General features: G+C 42.7%; 2 protein-coding genes across 2 annotated transcripts in view; both read left to right on the top strand.

Moving 5' to 3' along the window:
- The window catches only part of GRIN3A (glutamate ionotropic receptor NMDA type subunit 3A), a 208,417-nt gene that overhangs the window by 172,822 nt on the left and 16,945 nt on the right, over positions 1–18,650 (top strand). The window lies entirely within an intron of this gene.
- On the top strand, positions 9,325–10,186 carry PPP3R2 (protein phosphatase 3 regulatory subunit B, beta). The gene has a single exon (XM_055579185.1). The coding sequence runs from the start codon at positions 9,325–9,327 to the stop codon at positions 9,835–9,837; it is 513 nt and encodes a 170-aa protein (XP_055435160.1). The 3' UTR covers positions 9,838–10,186.

Below are 18,650 nucleotides of genomic sequence, written 5' to 3'. Positions count from 1 at the left end.
CCAGCAAACTATCAGAAGCTAGGAATAAACAAGGAAGGATCTTACAGGTTTGAAGGAATGTGGTCCTGCTGACATCCTGATTTCAAATGTCTAGTTTTCAGAACCGGGAGACAATACATTTCTGTTGAAAGCGCACCCAGTTTGTGGCACTTGTCATGGAAGCCCAGCAAATGAACACACTTCACCTTTCTCCTCTTGTGCCTCTTTCATCCTTGCTAAGCTCTCATACTCCAGACAAACAGGCATAGTTGTCATTGTTTGCTGGCTGCTCTCCCAAGTGTCAGGCTCTCCCTTCACAATGCCAGGTTGATCTTTTTAGACTATGATTCTGATTAGGTCATTCACCTGGCTTCCCTGTCATATAAAAACTGAGTGTCTTCAGCCAAACATTCCAAACTCCTCTTGATCTGGTTCCTTCCAGCTCACCTTCCGTTATTTAGCTCAAATATTTCAGCCACATTAAACTAGTCACTGGTATCTGTCACTGCTCCTTTCCCACTTCTGTGATCATGGATTTTGTCCCCCTTGTCTTCATCAGAATCAAACAGTACTTCTTGGGGGCGGGTGGGGGAATCTTCATTCATTTCCAACAAGAATTTTAAGAAGGTCTCAACAATTTCTCAGTTCTCTGAATTCTTACAGCTCTTTGCCCTTACCTCTCAGATGATATCTTTCTTTTTCCATCTTGTGCTGTAAGTAATCACAGTCTTTAATGCTTCAATTCACTCAGTAATCAGTAAATTTTTCTGAGTAGGGACCATCTCTACATGTCCCCAATGTTGTATATGTCAAAACATAACTGGATAAATGATGCCCTGTAAAGGAATGATTGAATAAATGTTGCCTTTTCTTTAATGTCTAGGGCATGGTCAGACCATCTGTTCACTTCATTTAATATCATGCTCTCCCTTGACCTCCCTGTTCTGGCCACAGTGGCCTTTAAGTTTGTCTTACCTGGCTCCTCTGCCCCAGTCTGCACCCAGAGGTCTTTCTTCCTGGAACACATATCCCTGCTCAAATATCCAGTTAACTTCTCCCTGAGATTTAAGCTCAACCATCACTTCTACAATAGGGGTTTTGTTCATCTTTCTGACTAAATCAAGTTCCTATTGTGTGACCTCTCATCTGTGATGCTCACCACGAGTTCACCTGTACATTTATGGGCATGATAATTTGGTTAATAGGCATCTTCCCTATGAATAGTAATCTCCATAAGGACAGAGACAGGTGGGAAAGTATTTGCCTTAGGTCACTACTGTATGCCTTTCATATTTCAGAAGCTCAATAAATATTTGTGTAGAAAACAAAGGAGTAGTTGAGTGTATCTGCATGGGTATATATGCAAATAGTCTATTAGAATTAGAATTTTCTAAGCTAGTATCCAGTAGGCAATAATTATAATATCTACCATATTTGTATCTACTATATGCTAGGCACAGAGTCTAATACTTTATGCATTCTATCTCATTTAATCCCGAAAATGATGCTATAAGTTAGCAATTGTATCCTTGTTTTACAGATGAGCAAACAGTGGTTCAGACAAGTAACTCAACCCAAGATCACACAGTTGTTAAATAGCAAAATTATGATTAAAAAGCCATATATTCCAAAACTAATTTTAAACACCATCCCAGAACTACAGAAGAAAATCAACATAGTACTCTTGATCCTTTTGACTATACATGATGAACATAAAAGACTGAGCAAATAGTGTTACATCCTTAAAGCCAAAACACTTACTAAAGAGTAGATTTCTCAGGGGATTGTTTCTTGTTCACAGAAAACCTCCATCTCCTGGCACATAGTAGGTGCTCAACATATAATGTGTTAAATGGATTTTTTTATTTTTGAAGTAGAGTTGGTAGCTCAGCTGGTAAAGAATCTGCCTGCAATGCAGGAGACCGAGTTCGATTCCTGGGTCGGGAAGATCTTCTAGAGAAGGGATAGGCTACCCACTCCAGTATTCTTGGGCTTCCCTGGTGGCTCAGATGGTAAAGAATCCGCCTTCAATGTGGGAGACCTGGATTTGATCCCAGGTTGGGAAGATCCCCTGGAGAAGGGCATGGCGACCCACTCCAGTATTCTTTCCTGGAGAATCCCCATGGGTGGAGTAGCCTGGTGGGCTGCAGTCCACCAGGTCGCAAAGAGTCAGACACAACTGAACGACTAAGCAAGCACAGAGTTAACTTATGATATTAGTTTCAGGTTTACAACATAGGGATTCACTATTTTTATAGTTTATACTCCATATAAAGATATTATAAAATATTGGTCATATTTTCCCTGTGCTGTACATTACATCCTTATATCTTATTCATTTTATACCCAGTCCTTCATACCTCTTCATCTCCCTCCCCGTCTCTTGCTCCTCCCCCCACCACTTCCCTCAATCAGAACCACTAGTTTGCTCTCTGTGAGTTGGTTTCTGTATTATAATATTCATTCATCTTATTTTTCAGATTCCACATATAAGTGAAAACATTTGTATTTGTATTCTCTGACTTATTTCACTTAGCATAATACACCCTCCAGGTCCATCCATGTTGCTGCAACATTTGTTAAATGGATTTAAACTTCAAACAAGGTTTGTCACATCAAAGAATGATAAACTGATAAATCCAGAGTCAAAATTCTGCTTTGAGAAAGCAAATAAAGGAGTAGGAAAGGGAAGAATAAGGAGACAGGGTTCAAAATTAGGGGCTCAGGGTCCTTTTGAGTCCCTAATGTGTTCTGATGTGCTATTTTGGGTGCTTTTTTAAAAAGTAAATGTTATCCCACTTAGACCTATAAAAACACCACCATTATATTATTTCTAAGTCACAGGTGAGAACTCTGATGCTCATGAAGGGTTTTAACATTTTTTTTAAGTTGCTTTTTTTTTCTTAATGAGGACCATTTTTAAAGTCTTTATTGAATTTGTTACACATTATTTCTGTTGTCTATAATCTGTTTTTGTTTTGTTTTTTGGTCATGAGGAATCTTAGTTCTCCAACCAGGGATTGAACCCATACCCCTTGCATTGGAAGACAAAGTCTTAACCACTTGACCACCATGGAAGTCCTTCATGAAAGGTTTTAAACTTAGAGCTATATTGTTCCACATGCTACATGGTGGCCACCTCAATACAAATAGATGTTAAAGATGTTGACCAGTGAAATCACAAAAACGTGAAGGCTTCCACCTGTAAAGCTTGCAGAGTAACTATGTGAGTTACTCAGAAGCCTGTTCTCCTGACTAACTTGGAAAATGAAGTTTTACCTGATTCTCAATTCTCATTACTTCTGTTTCTATTTTCCAACGTCAGCTATATTTGCACATAACCCTTCACAGTCCCTTTTTCTTTTTTTGAAAACTCTTGAGGAAAAGAAAATGGCTTATTGAAAATGGAAATGGTGTCAGGATCCTAATTTCTTCCAGAACAAACAGTCAATCCTTTTAACATGTTTACTGTAGTGAATGTCCAACAATCCACATCCCTTCATAGTGATAAAGAGAGTGACAAATAGCATTTTTCATGGAAATGACTAAGAATAATGTCTGGAGAATATTGAAACAATAACACTAAGTCCCATAATAATGCTGAACTACAAAGTTTATGAAATGTGGAACAATGGGAAACTCAGCTTTACATTGACTAAAATTTCAGATCCAACATCACATTATCTCCTCTACAAGGCAGTAAAGCAGTTCCAACTGCTCACTGAATTATTTCAAGAAAGTGGTACCATCTTCCTGGTATTGTCTGACCATTAAATTAGTTAACTCTTGGGACAATATTTCTCCTTCTACATATCATTTCTATATGCAGTCCCTCTTCTCACTCTTAGAATAGATAAGTGAATGTGAACGTGAAAGTCGTTCAGTCATGTCCAAATCTTTGTGACCCCACAAATTATACAGTCCATGGAATTCTCCAGGCCAGAATACTGAAGTGGGTAGCCTTTCTCTTCTCCAGGGGATCTTCCCAACCCAGGGATCGAACCCAGGTCTCCAGCATTGTGAGCAGATTCTTTACCATCTGAGCCACAGAGAATAGATAAAGCAGATGATGATTATCACCACTTTACAGATGAGGACAGTTAGGCTAGGACAGTAACAGCTCATCTAATAGCTCACAGCTAATGGGGCAGAGCAGGGACTGGAACCTGGTCTATTTAATTCCTATGCTTTCACCATGGCACCTCGCTACCTCCTAATAACACGCCACATAGAGGAAGATACTTACGTAAGAGTTTCCACACTAATGATTCCTTCCTAAAAAATGACCTTCAGAACATTACTCAGGAGAAAGTCGTGAGGACTCCGTAGGAGTATGAGTGAGGTTCATCACTGCTTGCCTGCAATGGAAAGTTTGCCATCAGCCAGCAAAGAACACTGCCCTGGAGGAGCTGAAGTTAATGCTGGCAAAATACTGAGAGTAGCAAGTGGCATAGTGTACATGGTATATAAGGAGTGTTCATCAAACGGACATACAAACACTTAAGTGCTCGGGCTTCCAAGTATTCTTTCTTTAAGCCTTCATCTCCACCAGCAGGGTAAACAATAACAAAATTAGTAATAATAACAATAATAATGATTGTTTATCTTACTGGCTAGTAACAGTTTTAATCCTCATTCAACTGTATAAAATACATTATTAGCCTCATTTTATGCCTGGGAAAACTGACATTAAACAACTCGTCCAAGCTACTTACAGCTATTAAGTGGACAGTTAAGATTCAATTGTCCTGTTTTACCAAACACAAGTCTGTGTGCCCCATGCAGAGTGAGGCCAAACAATACCAAAAGGTCAGATTTGGAGCAGAGGAAGGGTAACTGCAAGGCCATGCAAGGAGACAGGTGACTCATGCCTTTAAAACCCCAAACTCCCTGAAAGTTTACAGCAAAGCCCTCTCATAGGAGGGACATGATTAGTTGTTGCAAACTTCTTGGAGTCAGATCGTTTGTTCTTCAGGTCACGATGTTCCTGTAAACTTCCACAAAAGCACATGTTACTCTCTGTTCTGACAAGAAAGGGAAGGGGAGGCATTTAATTCTGTCTCCTTGCCTGCTTGTGGCTTTGAACTCTTAAATGCTGCAGGCAAAGTAACATTGTTACCCCTTATTTTACTTGTTCAAGGTCCCAAGGCTTGACTTTCATTCTTCAGGGTCCAGCCCTGGCTATGTCCATTTTCAGACCAGTACCCTGCCCAGCCTGGCGTGCTGCAGTCCATGGGGTCACAAAGAGTGGAGCACAATTCGGTGACTGAACAACAACAACCCTGCCCAGAAGCATTTGATCCACGCAGTCCAGGTCCTCCCTCCAGTGACCAGGCCCTGCTGAAGAGGCAGGTCTCACCTGGCGGTGCTCTCAGGGCCAGGTCCCCAGACTCTGCCCAGCTGTCATCACTGAGGAAGCCAGGCGCCCAGGACCCAGCCAGACCTCAGGCCCCTCAGACTCCCCAAACGAGGATGGGTCTCAAGCACTGTGAGCCAGGATGACTGCTGCCGCCATTAGGTTGCAGGGGATGGGGCAGAGGTTCACCACCACTTCAAGGTCTGGACCCACCCAGTGGGTGGCCATAGCGAGAGCTCTGCAGGACACAGCGCTCAGCCTGTCCCCGGGCCCCCAGCTCACCTGCCGGCCTGAGACCAGAAGGCCTGGAGTGCCCTTGGGAGAAGGCCACAATCTGCCTCTCACCACACTCACAGACACAAGGACCTCGGTCCAGCTGACTGTTGGCCAGGCTGGGTCTCTCACCACCACCGCTGAGGTGCTAATGGTCTCTGGGTAAAGGTCTTGTGCTGAAGGTCGTGATCTCACGCTAACACCCAGCTGTGCACCTGCCCCACCCCTAACACACTACTCTAAATCCTTTCCACTCGACCATGCTTCTTTCAGATCTAGTTAATTCAGTCCAGATAATAATTCAGTCATCAAATATTTCAGCCTCTAAACCTTTACTTTTCTTTCTTACTACTATTATTTTATTTTATTTATTTGGCTGCACTGTGTCTTAGTTGTGGCAGGCAGGATCTTCAATCTTCCTTGCATCATGCAGCATGTAGGATCTAGCTCCCTCAGTGAGGACAGCTGGGCAGAGTCTGGGGACCTGGCCCTGTGGGTACCGCCAGCTGAGACCTGCCTCTTCAGCCAGGCCTGGGCACTGGAGGGAGGACCCAGACTGAGTGCTAGATGAACGCTCCTGGGCAGAGTTGTTATTGTTGTTCAGTCACTAAGTCATGTCTGACTGTTTGCACTCATTGACTGCAGCACGCCAGGTTGGGATCCAACCTTGGCCCCCTGCTTTGGGAGCGTGGAGTCTTAGCCACTGGACCACCAGAGAAGTCCCTCCTTTTCTTTTAAACTGTGTAGACCTAATGGTAAGGTATTCCATGGCTTTGTTGTGCCAGTTTCAGCATGACTACCTTCAGGCTGATATTTTGGCTTTTTTAAAATGAGGGAGTGTTTGCCTCTTCCAGTTTGATTTAGGGTCCTAGGAGTCCCCCAAGTCCCTTTAAAATGAATGTTCTTGAACCAAATGAATTAATACTTTGCATTGCCAACATCCACTGGATCATCGAAAAAGCAAGAGAGTTCCAGAAAAACATCTATTTCTGCTTTTTTGACTATGCCAAAGCCTTTGACTGTGTGGATCACAATCAACTGTGGAAAATTCTGAAAGAGATGGGAATACCAGGCCACCTGACCTGCCTCTTCAGAAACCTATATGCAGGTCAGGAAGCAACAGTTAGAACTGGACATGGAACAACAGACTGGTTCCAAATAGGAAAAGGAGTCCATCAAAGTTGTATATTGTCACCCTGCTTATTTAACTTATATGCAGAGTACATCATGAGAAAGGCTGGGCTGGAAGAAGCACAACCTGGAATCAAGATTGCCAGGAGAAATATCAATCACCTCAAATATGCAGCGGAGAAGGCAATGGCACCCCACTCCAGTACTCTTGCCTGGAAAATCCCATGGACGGAGGAACCCGGTAGGCTGAAGTCCATGGGGTTGATAAGAGTCGGACACAACTGAGCGACTTCACTTTCACTTTCATGCATTGGAGAAGGAAATGGCAACCCGCTCCAGTGTTCTTGCCTGGAGAATCCCAGGGTTGGGGGAGCCTGGTGGGCTGCCGTCTATGGGGTCGCACAGAGTCGGACATGACTGAAGCGACTTAGCAGCAGCAGCAGCAAATATGCAGATGACACCACCTTTATGGCAGAAAGTGAAGAGGAATTAAAAAGCCCCTTGATGAAAGTGAAAGAGGAGAGTGAAAAAGTTGGCTTAAAGCTCAACATTCAGAAAACGAAGATCATGGCATCTGGTCCCATTACTTCATGGGAAATAGATGGGGAAACAATGGAAACAGTGTCAGACTTTATTTTTTTGGGCTCCAAAATCACTGCAGATGGTGACTGCAGCCATGAAATTAAAAGACGCTTACTCCTTGGAAGAAAAGTTATGACCAACCTAGATAGCATATTCAAAAGCAGAGACATTACTTTGCCAACAAAGGTACGTATAGTCAAGGCTATGGTTTTTCCTGTGGTCCTGTATGGATGTGAGAGTTGGACTGTGAAGAAAGCTGAGCACCGAAGAATTGATGCTTTTGAACTGTGGTGTTGGAGAAGACTCTTGAGAGTTCCTTGGACTGCAAGGAGATCCAACCAGTCCATTCTGAAGATCAGCCCTGGGATTTCTTTGGAAGGAATGATGCTAAAGATGAAACAGAGTTGACTCATTGGAAAAGACTCTGATGCTGGGAGGGATTGGGGGCAGGAGGAGAAAGGGACGACATAGGATGAGATGGCTGGATGGAATCACTGACTCGATGGATGTGAGTCTGAGTGAACTCCAGGAGTTGGTGATGGACAGGGAGGCCTGGAGTACTGCAATTCATGGGGTCACAAAGAGTCGGACATGACTGAGCGGCTGAACTGAACTGAACTGAATGCACTTGGAGGAACTGATGTGTTCCTAAAGGAAGAAGGAATCTGGGGAATGGCGGTGAGATTCATCATCAACAAAATAGGAATAATCCAGCTGAAGCAAGGTGGGAGAGAGTGAGAGAGCCTAAGGGCCTCTTATACTCTCAAACCACAGCAAAAGCTTCTCAGGGCACATTGCAGCCATTCCCCAAAGTGATCTGCAGGACAGTCATCAGGCACTAGCCCATCAAAAATAAGGAGTGGGTTTGAGATGATGTATTTGAAATAATAAGCTGACAGAGGTCTTGGGAGCCAAGGTCTTAGGACCTGTATCTTCCCCAAAAGTGCCCTGAATTCAGCATTGTGTGTATTCCTCAGGAATGTGTTACTGCCTGTAGATGATCCATATGAGAAATTTTGTGCGATATCTGGACAGTCTCTTACAAAGACCCTGAAACCAATGTTCTAAAAAAGGTCAGTGGCCACTGCCTCAGAAGGATGTCAATCCTGGCTTTCCCTCCCAGAGAATTTTTTAAAAAACACTTGAGCCTTGAACAGTGCCAGGGGGTTTAGGGGTGCCAACCATCTGTTCAGTGGAAAATCCTCAATTTTATAGTCAGCCCTGGGTATCCTTTCTCAGTATCCATGGTTCTGCGTCAGAGTATTCAACCAACGCCAACCCTGCAGTACTGTAGTATTTACTATCGAAAAATATCTGCATATAAGTGGACCCACACGGTTGAAACCCATGTTGTTCAAGGATCAACTGTTGATGTATATATGACACCAACGCTTTGATGTATTATCTCATTTAGTCCTTAGAGGAGGTCTGCAAATAAGCATCAGGAGCCCCTGCTTGCAGTTCACGCAGTCATTCAACATATGTTAAACACTTACTGCATTTCAGGCACTGTGCTGGGGATACTGAAGTGATTAATACAAAGGCAGCCCCACCCCCTTGGAGTTCACTTTTCAAGCGAAGAAGGAAAAGTGAGGACGTGAGAAGATTTTAAAAAATAGCAAGAGAGATAAAGGTTAAGGTCCTGAGAGAAGGATTCATAAAGGGGACTTCTCCCCCAGCTCCCCTCTCTCCTACTTTTCCTATCTTACCCCCTGCAAGCTTCCGTCTCCCACCTCTTCGTCTCTCCTGATCTCCCCTCACCCACTCCTCCACCTGGCTCCCAGCACCTCCTATTTTCTCGTCTAGTTGCCCGAAGCAGGAGAGGGGAAGGGGGTGAAAGGGGAATAGGGGGCGGGGGTGGGGGGAGGTGCGGAAGAGATGTCCCCGCGAGCCTGCCCCACCTGGCCCTCCACCTGCGGGCACAACGGTTTCTTTTTAGCCGCCTGTGCGCCCAGCGCCCCTACTCGCTCCGCCGACCCTATGAGCAACAGACTGGCTCCAGAATGGGAAATGAGGCCAGTTACCCGGCGGAGATATGCTCTCACTTTGACGAAGATGAAATTAAAAGGCTGCGCAAGCGGTTTAAGAAGCTGGATTTGGACAGTTCCAGCGCTCTGAGCGTCAAAGAGTTCACGTCCATGCCGGAGCTGCAGGGGAACCCGCTGGCGCAGCGGGTGATCGACGTCTTCGACACCGACGGCGACGGACAGGTGGACTTCCGGGAATTCATCCTGGGGACCTCCCAGTTCAGCGTCCGGGGAGATGAGGAGCAGAAGCTGAGGTTTGCTTTCAGCATCTACGACATGGACAAAGACGGCTACATTTCCAACGGGGAGCTCTTCCAGGTTCTGAAGATGATGGTGGGGGACAACCTGAAAGACTGGCAGTTACAGCAGCTGGTGGACAAAACCATCATCCTCCTGGACAAAGATGGGGACGGGAAAATCTCCTTCCAGGAATTCAGTGCTGTGGTCAGAAGCCTGGAGGTCCACAAGCACTTGGTGACCATTGTGTGAGTTGTATAAGGTCGTCACTCAACAACAACTTTTTCTTTCTTCTCTATCTCTTTAAAGATCTGCCCAAGAGGCCCAGTAACTGCCATCTCTGATCTACTGGAAAGTGTCTCTCTTACTGAAGCAAGATCTTCCAGCCTCTTGACCACCTACCTCAGTGTTACTAACTCTTCTGCTCTCAATGATTCAAGATAATGCCCTGAGTTGGGGAGAACATGATGAAGGAGCATGGAGGGAAAAGAAAAGGAAACAGCTTTTATGAATGTATTTTTTTTTCTTTGTTTTGATTCAGAAACCAAACTACAAAGAGTGAAGAGAATTTTTAAAGTTTAAAAATAAGAAAATACATATATTTTCCTTTACTTCTCATGGTTTTATATATGGGGAAAAAATTCCCAAAAGGTGCTAGGTGAACTATTTTCATTTACTTGTGGTGTTCAAGCATCTTTTAACAGATGATTAATTACTTATTTTAGCAAGAGGGACGAATCTATTTCTCTTGGCTGAGCATCTTTTAATCACCTCTCTCTGGGCAACAAAAGCCCATCTTTCCCTTTTGAAAGCCTCAGACCACTCCCCACGGTACATCCAGAAATCCTAGAGCAAGTCCTATGGGCTAGGAATCCAGCTGGGTTCCTCCTGTCTCATTGCTCCAGCTCCTTTACAGTTTCTGTTCGGGCAGAAATTCAGAGGCCTTGTAAGAAAGGCTAAGACAAAATCCCCAGTCTATCAGTCTCAGTGGAGGTGGCTTTTCAGGCTTGACTGCCCACCACAATATTAAGTTCAGTTAATGGGCCTTCCACACAACCAGGACAGAGAACTGCCTGGGAAGCTCACACATGCATGCATGCTCAGTTACTTTAGTCCTGTCCGTCTCTTTGACACCCTATAGACTGTAGCCCACCAGGCTCCTCCATCCATGGGATTCTCCAGGCAAGAATACTGGAGTGGGTTGCCATGTCCTGTTCCAGGGGATCTTCCTGAGTCAGGGATTGAACCCATATCTCCTGGGTCTCTTGAATTGCAGGCAGATTCTTTACTGCTGAGCCACCAAGGAAGCCCTTCCTGGGAAGCTCTCTCACCTCCAGTACCCAGTGGGAGAGAATGGGCCACACTCAGAGTCCTTCTTCCCACAGGCAGAAGTGGTGGTGATTCCAGATGCAGTGGACTCTCCCCAGGATGTGGAAATGGTATTGCTCCTGGCATTCAAAAGATGCAGAGATGAACAGGTACACCTCTGCAGCAGGAGTGGATGCTGTCTACACTAACAAAACTTTTTTTAAATTTGACCTGGACCTGGCAGGGAAGTTGAGAGCCCTCTCATTGGGGGAAGCCTTGTCTCTAATGTAACATTCAGCCCAGAGTCCCTCACACCCTAATAAACCTGCAGCCAAGGGGTATGCTGGAGCTGTTCTTACTGGGTGAGAACAAAAGTGGGCACTTCCCTCCCCAATTCCATATTCAGTGATGTCATATCAATAGCTTCAGATCAGCCACTGTGGGAGTAGTAAGAACTCATGGAAAAGAGCAAAAAGTTGTAGTTGTTTTTGTTCTGCTTGTTTTGGAGAGTCAGTGTACCGGTAAGTACACTGTTCCTTGTACCCTAGATTTTACCAGCTCTCTGTGTCTCACTTACTACTGCCAGTTCGCAGGACAATGAGACATACTCTCCCTACATGTACTAAGCCAAGGTACAAACCCTAGGTGATTTTTTTTTTTTTTCAGGACAAGGAAGATCCATTTCTAGATTTACTATCTTTATACTTTGAAAAGGCTGGTAGCTAGTCTTGCTTCCCCCAAAAGTAGGACAAATAAACTCCCAAATTTCATTATTGGCACTATGCCATACTTTTTATTTTAAAAATTACTTATGAGCCACAAAGAATAGATGTGCCTGCCCCTTAAATTCCTGTGTAGTCCTAAAAATAAATGTATCAATAATCAGTAAATGTTCCCGATCCTGTAGTTATACGAGTCTTACCCCCATTTCAGGGTGACATAGTGAAAAGACTCAGACACACCTGAGTTTGGATTCAGTTGCAACTGGGTTTTTATCACAGTCACTTGTTATTAGCTGTGCGAGCCCAAGCACTTACTTAACCTCTCTCTGTCATTTCTCCTGGTTAAAATGAGGCTCCATCCCCAGGTTATTCTGAGAATTCCAAAAGATAAAACATGTTAAGTGCTAGTGCACAACACGTTCACTCTCCATGTCCTTTCGTCCTCTTTTACTCAATCAGAATATAAGGGGAAAGGGGGCCTCTGGGTTCCTTTTGAACCCTTACTTGGTACTTAGCCACACCTACTCTCAGATTAGCAGGACATTTGTGTATTCCTAATCCAGAAATGAAACAATGTCAAGGTCCTCTGCACCCTACAGGCTGGAATTCACAAGCTAATTGCCCAATCAGTCTACCTAATGTATTGGGTTGGACAAAATGTTTGTTTGGGTTTTTCCCACTAATGTCTTAGGAAAAACCTGAAGGAACTTTTTGGACAACCCAATAGTTAGCCAAGGCTTTGTGGCAGTGACCTTAAACTGTGCACCTGTTTCTAGCCTCTGCAACTGGAAAGATCTGATTGTATGAATATTTGGGGAAAAAGATCACATTTATTTTCATATTAGAATGCTTTGACTCTTCTCTGTTAATTGCCAAGTTGCCAACAAATCTCATTCTGTACAGTTCCTTGGAGTGATAATAGTATTTGATGCTTATTGAACAGCTGTTCTAGGCCCTATTACATTTGTTATACCATTTAATCATTGTAACAACATTGTGGGGTGGGTGCCTTCATCTCAGTTTTACAGATGATGCTATAGAGCGATCTAGAAGCTACCCCAAGGTATCCAGCTGGTGAGTGGCAAAGCAAGGACTTGAACCATGCTCTCTGACCACAAATGGTGAGCTCCCTGCACTGCCTCCTATTTTTACGGCTTCTGTATTTACCTGCCTCAAATTATTCCTAAGATAATCAAACCAAGCTTCAATTTTTACAAAAAGATAATTGTTTATCAAGGAGAAAGGAGCTCCTACCTCCTTGGCCCTATGCATTGCAAAAAATTAAAAATATTAGGCAAGGCAATCTTAGATCATCTTCCACTTTCATCTCATCTTGAGAAATAAGTGACAGCATTTAGATTAAACTAGTAATAGCAACCAATATGCTTTGACGCTGCAGACATCAGTAACAATATGTTGTTGTGAATCCTATATTAATGGATTGTGTCTGCTCTGTACCATATGTTGCAATCCCCAAATCAACTAGACAATTTTTTTTGCAATGTAGGGGGAAAAATATGGCCTTAACATAGTTGATTTATTCTCTATATTGCTGTAAAGGAATCTTCAAGGAAAAATCTTCAGGAATTTTTTTTTATTACAAATCCCATTCTTCACTTATGCTATTGATTTTCTCTGTTAGGACTTAAAGTGTGCCATGAATCTGGCTATTGTCTTTTATCTATTTCCCATGCTTTGAAAAGGGAGAGGCTTGGGTGTTTGTAAGACAAGGTGGCATGGTGAAAAAGGAGTCAGGTTGGACTTTGCTGGCAGTCCAGTGGTTAAGACTCCACACTTCCAGTGCAGGGAACATTTCTATCCTTGGTCAGTGAACTAAGATCCCGCATGCCACACAGCACAGCCAAAAAAAAAATTTTTAAAGAGGTTGCTAGAGTTAGGATCAGAACTGGATGCATCTCCTTTTGTATTGGCTGCTGTAGCTGTCCCGCTGGCTGGTGATTGTGTGAACAGCAACAAACTATGTGTCTGCTTTAAAGCATCCGCTGGGTCATAGTGAAAAACCACAACACTGAAAGGACCCCAGAGTAGCAAAAGCTGTGTGGAGTAAAGATACAGCCTCACAGTTCTTAGACTAAAGCTGACCCACAAGTAAATTTTGTTATTTTGCGTGGTGTTTGTTCTCACAAGGTTTTGTGTATATGTGTGTGCATGTGTATGTTACCAATTTTTTTTTATAGGATTTTAAGTAGAAATCAAAATCAGCATAAAGGAATGCAGCCCACCCCAGGATGGGTGTGGCCTTTTACTGGCTAAGGTACTTCTGCAACATGGAGCTGAAATTTTCTCAGTGAAGAGAAAGTCCACTCTCAGTTTAAAAAAAAAAAAACGAGATGGATGAAGTGTTCATTATTTTTCAAAAACAAAGCAATTGGGGACTTGCCTGGTGGGCCAGTTGTTAAGAATCTACCTGCCAATGCAGGAAACACGGGTTTGATTTCTGGTCCAGGGAGCTTCCACATGCTGTGGGGTGACTGAGCCAATGCACCTCAACTGCGAGCCTGTGCTCTAGAGCCCGAGAGCTGCACCTGCTGGAGCCTGCACTCCTGGAGCCTGTGCTCCCTCACCAGAAGCCACTTCAGTGAGAAGCTGGAGCTCCACAACGAAGGACAGCCCCCGCTCACTGCAACTAGAGAAAGCCCTCACCCAGCAACGAAGACCTAGCACAGCCGAAAATAAATAATTTTTTAAAAATAAAGCAATTGGGCATAAAACTTCCCAATGACTATTTTCTAACAGTTACTTCTAACTGAACAATAGTGTTTCCAATAATCGAAACAAATGGAGTCATATAGAGTTCAAACATCTGTATAATAAAATCTAACAAAACAAACTTAACAGGAAAATTTTAAATGAAGAAATATATGTAATGTATTAGGAAAGGGCTTATTACTTTTCTTCAGTAAAAATCCTCACTTTTTCTGAAATGGATAATTGGGCAAATGATATAAATATATAATGTATACACAGGGAGATAGGAAAAACAAACTTCAAAAAATAATCTCAAAAATTGAACACATACAAATCAGAATAACCAAAATAGAAAAAAAAAATGATTAGTTGTAAAACAGAGTTGGCAAGGATGTTAATTAACATCCTGTGCACTGGGGCATCTTGGGAATCACTAGGAATGGTTTTCACACTCTTGAGAACTATTTCATACAACATAAGGCATCAGAACAGTTCCATCATCTAACCTGGTAATCCCATCCATTGCAATATATATCTCAAAGAAAGAATCAAAAGTGATTTTTAAAGTGCTCTATGCAAAAGATGTTTTTATTGCATCAATATTTGTTATACATATGTATATATACTAAGCAATATTAAATATTTGACAGTTTGGGGATAAAGTGAATTATGATAAAATAATGGTTGCTAATATAAAGCCATTGAAGTTAATAAATAACTATAAATCAATATATTTTCAGATTAAGCTTTTTAAAAAGCATAATTATTAACATATAACAGAGTTTATAGCTCTGGAAAATATATTTGCAAATGGTCATAGTTTGGAAGAGACAATGAAGAACTGAAGATAATTGTTTATATAGGAAAATGATAATGTTGATTGCCTCAAAATTAATTTTTGGAAATATTTTTCTGAGTCATTTTATTAATACATTAAGGCTTTTCAAAAGACTGCACAATGGAGCTAATTTAGCACACTGAGCACCAGGTCCAAGGGTAAAAGATGGTTGCCCAAACCTAGAAGGGGCCAGAGCTCTGGGAGTACCAAGGTCAGAAAGGGGACGTGTCCTCAGCAACCTGGGCAGCGCCATGTTGAGGAGTCATTAAGCAGATTTCAGGTTAGAGGAGATAGAGGTGCCACATCCCCCAGGACGAGGGATGCAATGAGAAGTTCCTGCAGACCCTGGTTTTACTGTCCATCTAGATTATTTTCTCATCCATATGTGTGAGCACTGTTATTAATAACTTCACTCATGTAGCGTCTCCCTGGATTTTGCAAATCATCTCCTGTTTTGTTTCATGTTAAATGATCTTTCAGTCTGTCTTCATTGATGAGAAAGTTGCAGATTCTGTGAGTGAATACCTTCTTTCTACCTTTTCGTGATTGTTGTTACAAGTTTTTTAGAAATCCCCAATTATTACATCACCCAGTCTTGCCCCATTGTCTTCACCCAGGGAAACTCTCCCCTCTGGTAGCTCTCCTTGGTGCCTCTGGAGCCCTCACCTCATGCAGATGCAGGCCTCTGTCTTCTGTCCCCCTCCTCCTGCCTGGATAAAGGGCTATATGTATAGACACAATTAGTCTGCCAAATTTTATTGAGCTACTGCTCTTCTGGGCAAAATATTGGGGTGGCAAAAAAAAAAGGAAAAGGAAATCAGGTCTTCAAAATTAGAAACAGCATTTGCTTCCTCCCCATCCTGCTTCCAAGAATTTAGGAATTAGCCATATTTTATAGGCTCCACAACCTGCCTTTTTTTTTTTTCTTTGTTGTTGTTATTCAGTCACTAAGTCGTGTCCAGCTCTTTGCGACCCCATAGACTGCAGCACTCCGGGCTTCCCTGTCCTTCACCGTCTTCTGGAGTTTGCTCAAACTCATGTCCATTGAGTCAGGGATGTCATCCAACCATTTTATCCTCTGTCTCCCCCTTCTTTTGCCCCCAATCTTTCCCAGCATCAGGGTCTTTTCCAATGAGTCAGCTCTTTGCATCAGGTAGCCAAAGTACTGGAGCTTTACCTCTCACTAAAACTGTTGTTCCTTCCCTATTTCAGCTCTCTAATTAAAGAAAAAAAATTATTTTCAAACCAGGATTTGACTTTACAGACTCAGCAAATTTGTATATACAAAGTTTAACACACCAGATCACTGAAAAAGAAAATGATTTCTCCTGGTTCTTTTAGCCTTAGTGCTCTGGGGGAAAGTACTTAATAGGTACTGGAATCCTTGAGAGTAACTGTAACTAAGTTATTTTTCAGGTATGTACTTGCTTTATTAAACATTTATTAGCACTTACTGTATACCAAGCCTCTGCTGCTGCTAGGTCACTTCAGTCATGTCCAACTCTGTGCAACCCCATAGACAGCAGCCCACCAGGCTCTCCCGTCCCTGGGATTCTCCAGGCAAGAACACTGGAGTGGATTGCCATTTCCTTCTCCAATGCATGAAAGTGAAAAGTGAAAGTGAAGTCGCTCATTCGTGTCCGACCCTCAGCTACCCCACGGACTGCAGCCTTCCAGGCTCCTCCATCCATGGGATTTTCCAGGCAAGAGTACTGGAGTGGGATGCCATTGCCTTCTCCGTACCAAGCCTCTAGAGACATGCAAAGAAAGGCAGACCTGTCAGAGAAATTTTCCTAGAAGGGGCTCACCCATTCATTTCAGTGTTCTGCAAGAGAAATAAAGGCTCTCTCAAAAGAGGTTATGTTGACACCTCAGAGCTAGAGGAGCTTTATGATCCTGAAGACACTGGAAATGATGGCTTCAACTACTTTCCAAGCCAAGTGCCTCTGCTTCAGATGTAAACTGGCTTACCTTGGGTCCTGTGCTTGGCCTCCTGTTAACAAGGAGTGGGGAGTCTGTGGTTGGTAGACACACCAAAACCACGTGAAGTAGGGAAGGGCCATTCCCCAAGGAAAGGATCCTAAGCAAATAAAGCCAACACATTTCCTGCAGAAGCCAGTTGAAATTTTACTGTGTAAAAAATCTCCAATTTTTTACTTTATTAATTGTTAATATGCTTTTCCTCCCAATTCCCCCAATAGGCCCTCAGATTGATGAACACTGGCGTTAGAAAGTCAGGATGGCAAGTTTTCCAAGTTCTCTGAGCCTCTTTCTCATCTATTAATTAAGAATATCAATCTCTTTCTCCATCACAGAATTATTCCAAAAATCTCTTGAGATCTATAAGACTTTTGGAGGGTGGAAATATATACATCAATTTATATTATACAAAGATTCTAGGTTTCATATGCTTTCATCCACTTATTCCAAAAAACACTTTTTGAGAACCTTATAAATGTTAGGCAGTGTTCTAGGCAACCAGGATATGCACTAGACAAATGAGCAGTTTTCCTGGTTTCTTGGAGCTTACATTCTCCTTGAGGGAAATAGACAGTAAATATATGTTATGTCAGGGACAAAATAAAACAAGGTAAGGAGAAGAGATTGAGTCCATGAGAAGAGGCTTCCCTGATAGTTCAGCCAGTAAAGAATCCACTTGTAATGCAAGAGACCCCAGTTCGATTCCTGGGTTGGGAAGATCTGCTGGAGAGGGACAGTCTACCCACTCCAGTATTCTGCCCTGGAGACTTCCATGGACTATACAGTCCATGGGGTCGCAAAGCATCAGACACAAATGAACAACTTTCACAGGAAAAGAGAGAGAGGATAGGATTTGCCTTTTTTTTTTTCTTTTTAATTATTTAAATCATGGTAAAAACAATTTGCCATTTTAACCATTTTTAAGTGTACAGTTCAATGCCATTCATTAAATTTACAGTGTTGTGCAATCATTTCCACTACATGTTTCCAAAATTTCTTTCATCATCCCAAAGAGAAACTCTGTAACTACTGAGCATAACTCCCCATTTTCCTCTAGCCCCAGCTCCTGATGAACTCTAATCTACTGATTATAAGCAGATGAATGGATAAACTAAATGTGGTATGTACATACAATGGAATATTTTTCAGCCATAGAAAGATTTGCCCTTTTAACCACAGTAGTTAAAGCAGATTTCACTGATAAGTAATGTTTGAGCAGAGACCCGCAGAGAGTAAGCGAAGGAGCATTGCTGGTTCCTGGTGGAAGAATTTGCAAGGCAAAGAGAACAGAAAATGAAGAGCCTCAAGCAGGAACAGCTGGATGGATTTAAGGGAAGTGAGGAAGCCCAAGCTGTGAGCAGAGTGAACAAGTGTGAGAAGAAGAATGTGAAGCTAGAGGTGTGCGACTAAGTCATGTAAGGTCCTGTGGGCCTTTGTAAGGGCTCTGACAGGTACTCTGGTTGAGGCCAAACATCATCACTGGGCACTGAGCACAGGAGTAACATATT

This window comes from Bubalus kerabau, chromosome 4, assembly GCF_029407905.1.
Source record: "Bubalus kerabau isolate K-KA32 ecotype Philippines breed swamp buffalo chromosome 4, PCC_UOA_SB_1v2, whole genome shotgun sequence".
In the NCBI taxonomy this organism is placed as follows: Eukaryota; Metazoa; Chordata; class Mammalia; order Artiodactyla; family Bovidae; genus Bubalus; species Bubalus kerabau.
The sequence above is the reverse complement of the archived record's forward strand: the minus strand, read 5'-3'. Positions and strand labels throughout refer to the sequence as shown.

Bases quoted from the DNA above. Each gene is read 5' to 3' on its own strand.
- PPP3R2 (XM_055579185.1), top strand. From the start codon at position 9,325: ATGGGAAATGAGGCCAGTTACCCGGCGGAGATATGCTCTCACTTTGAC.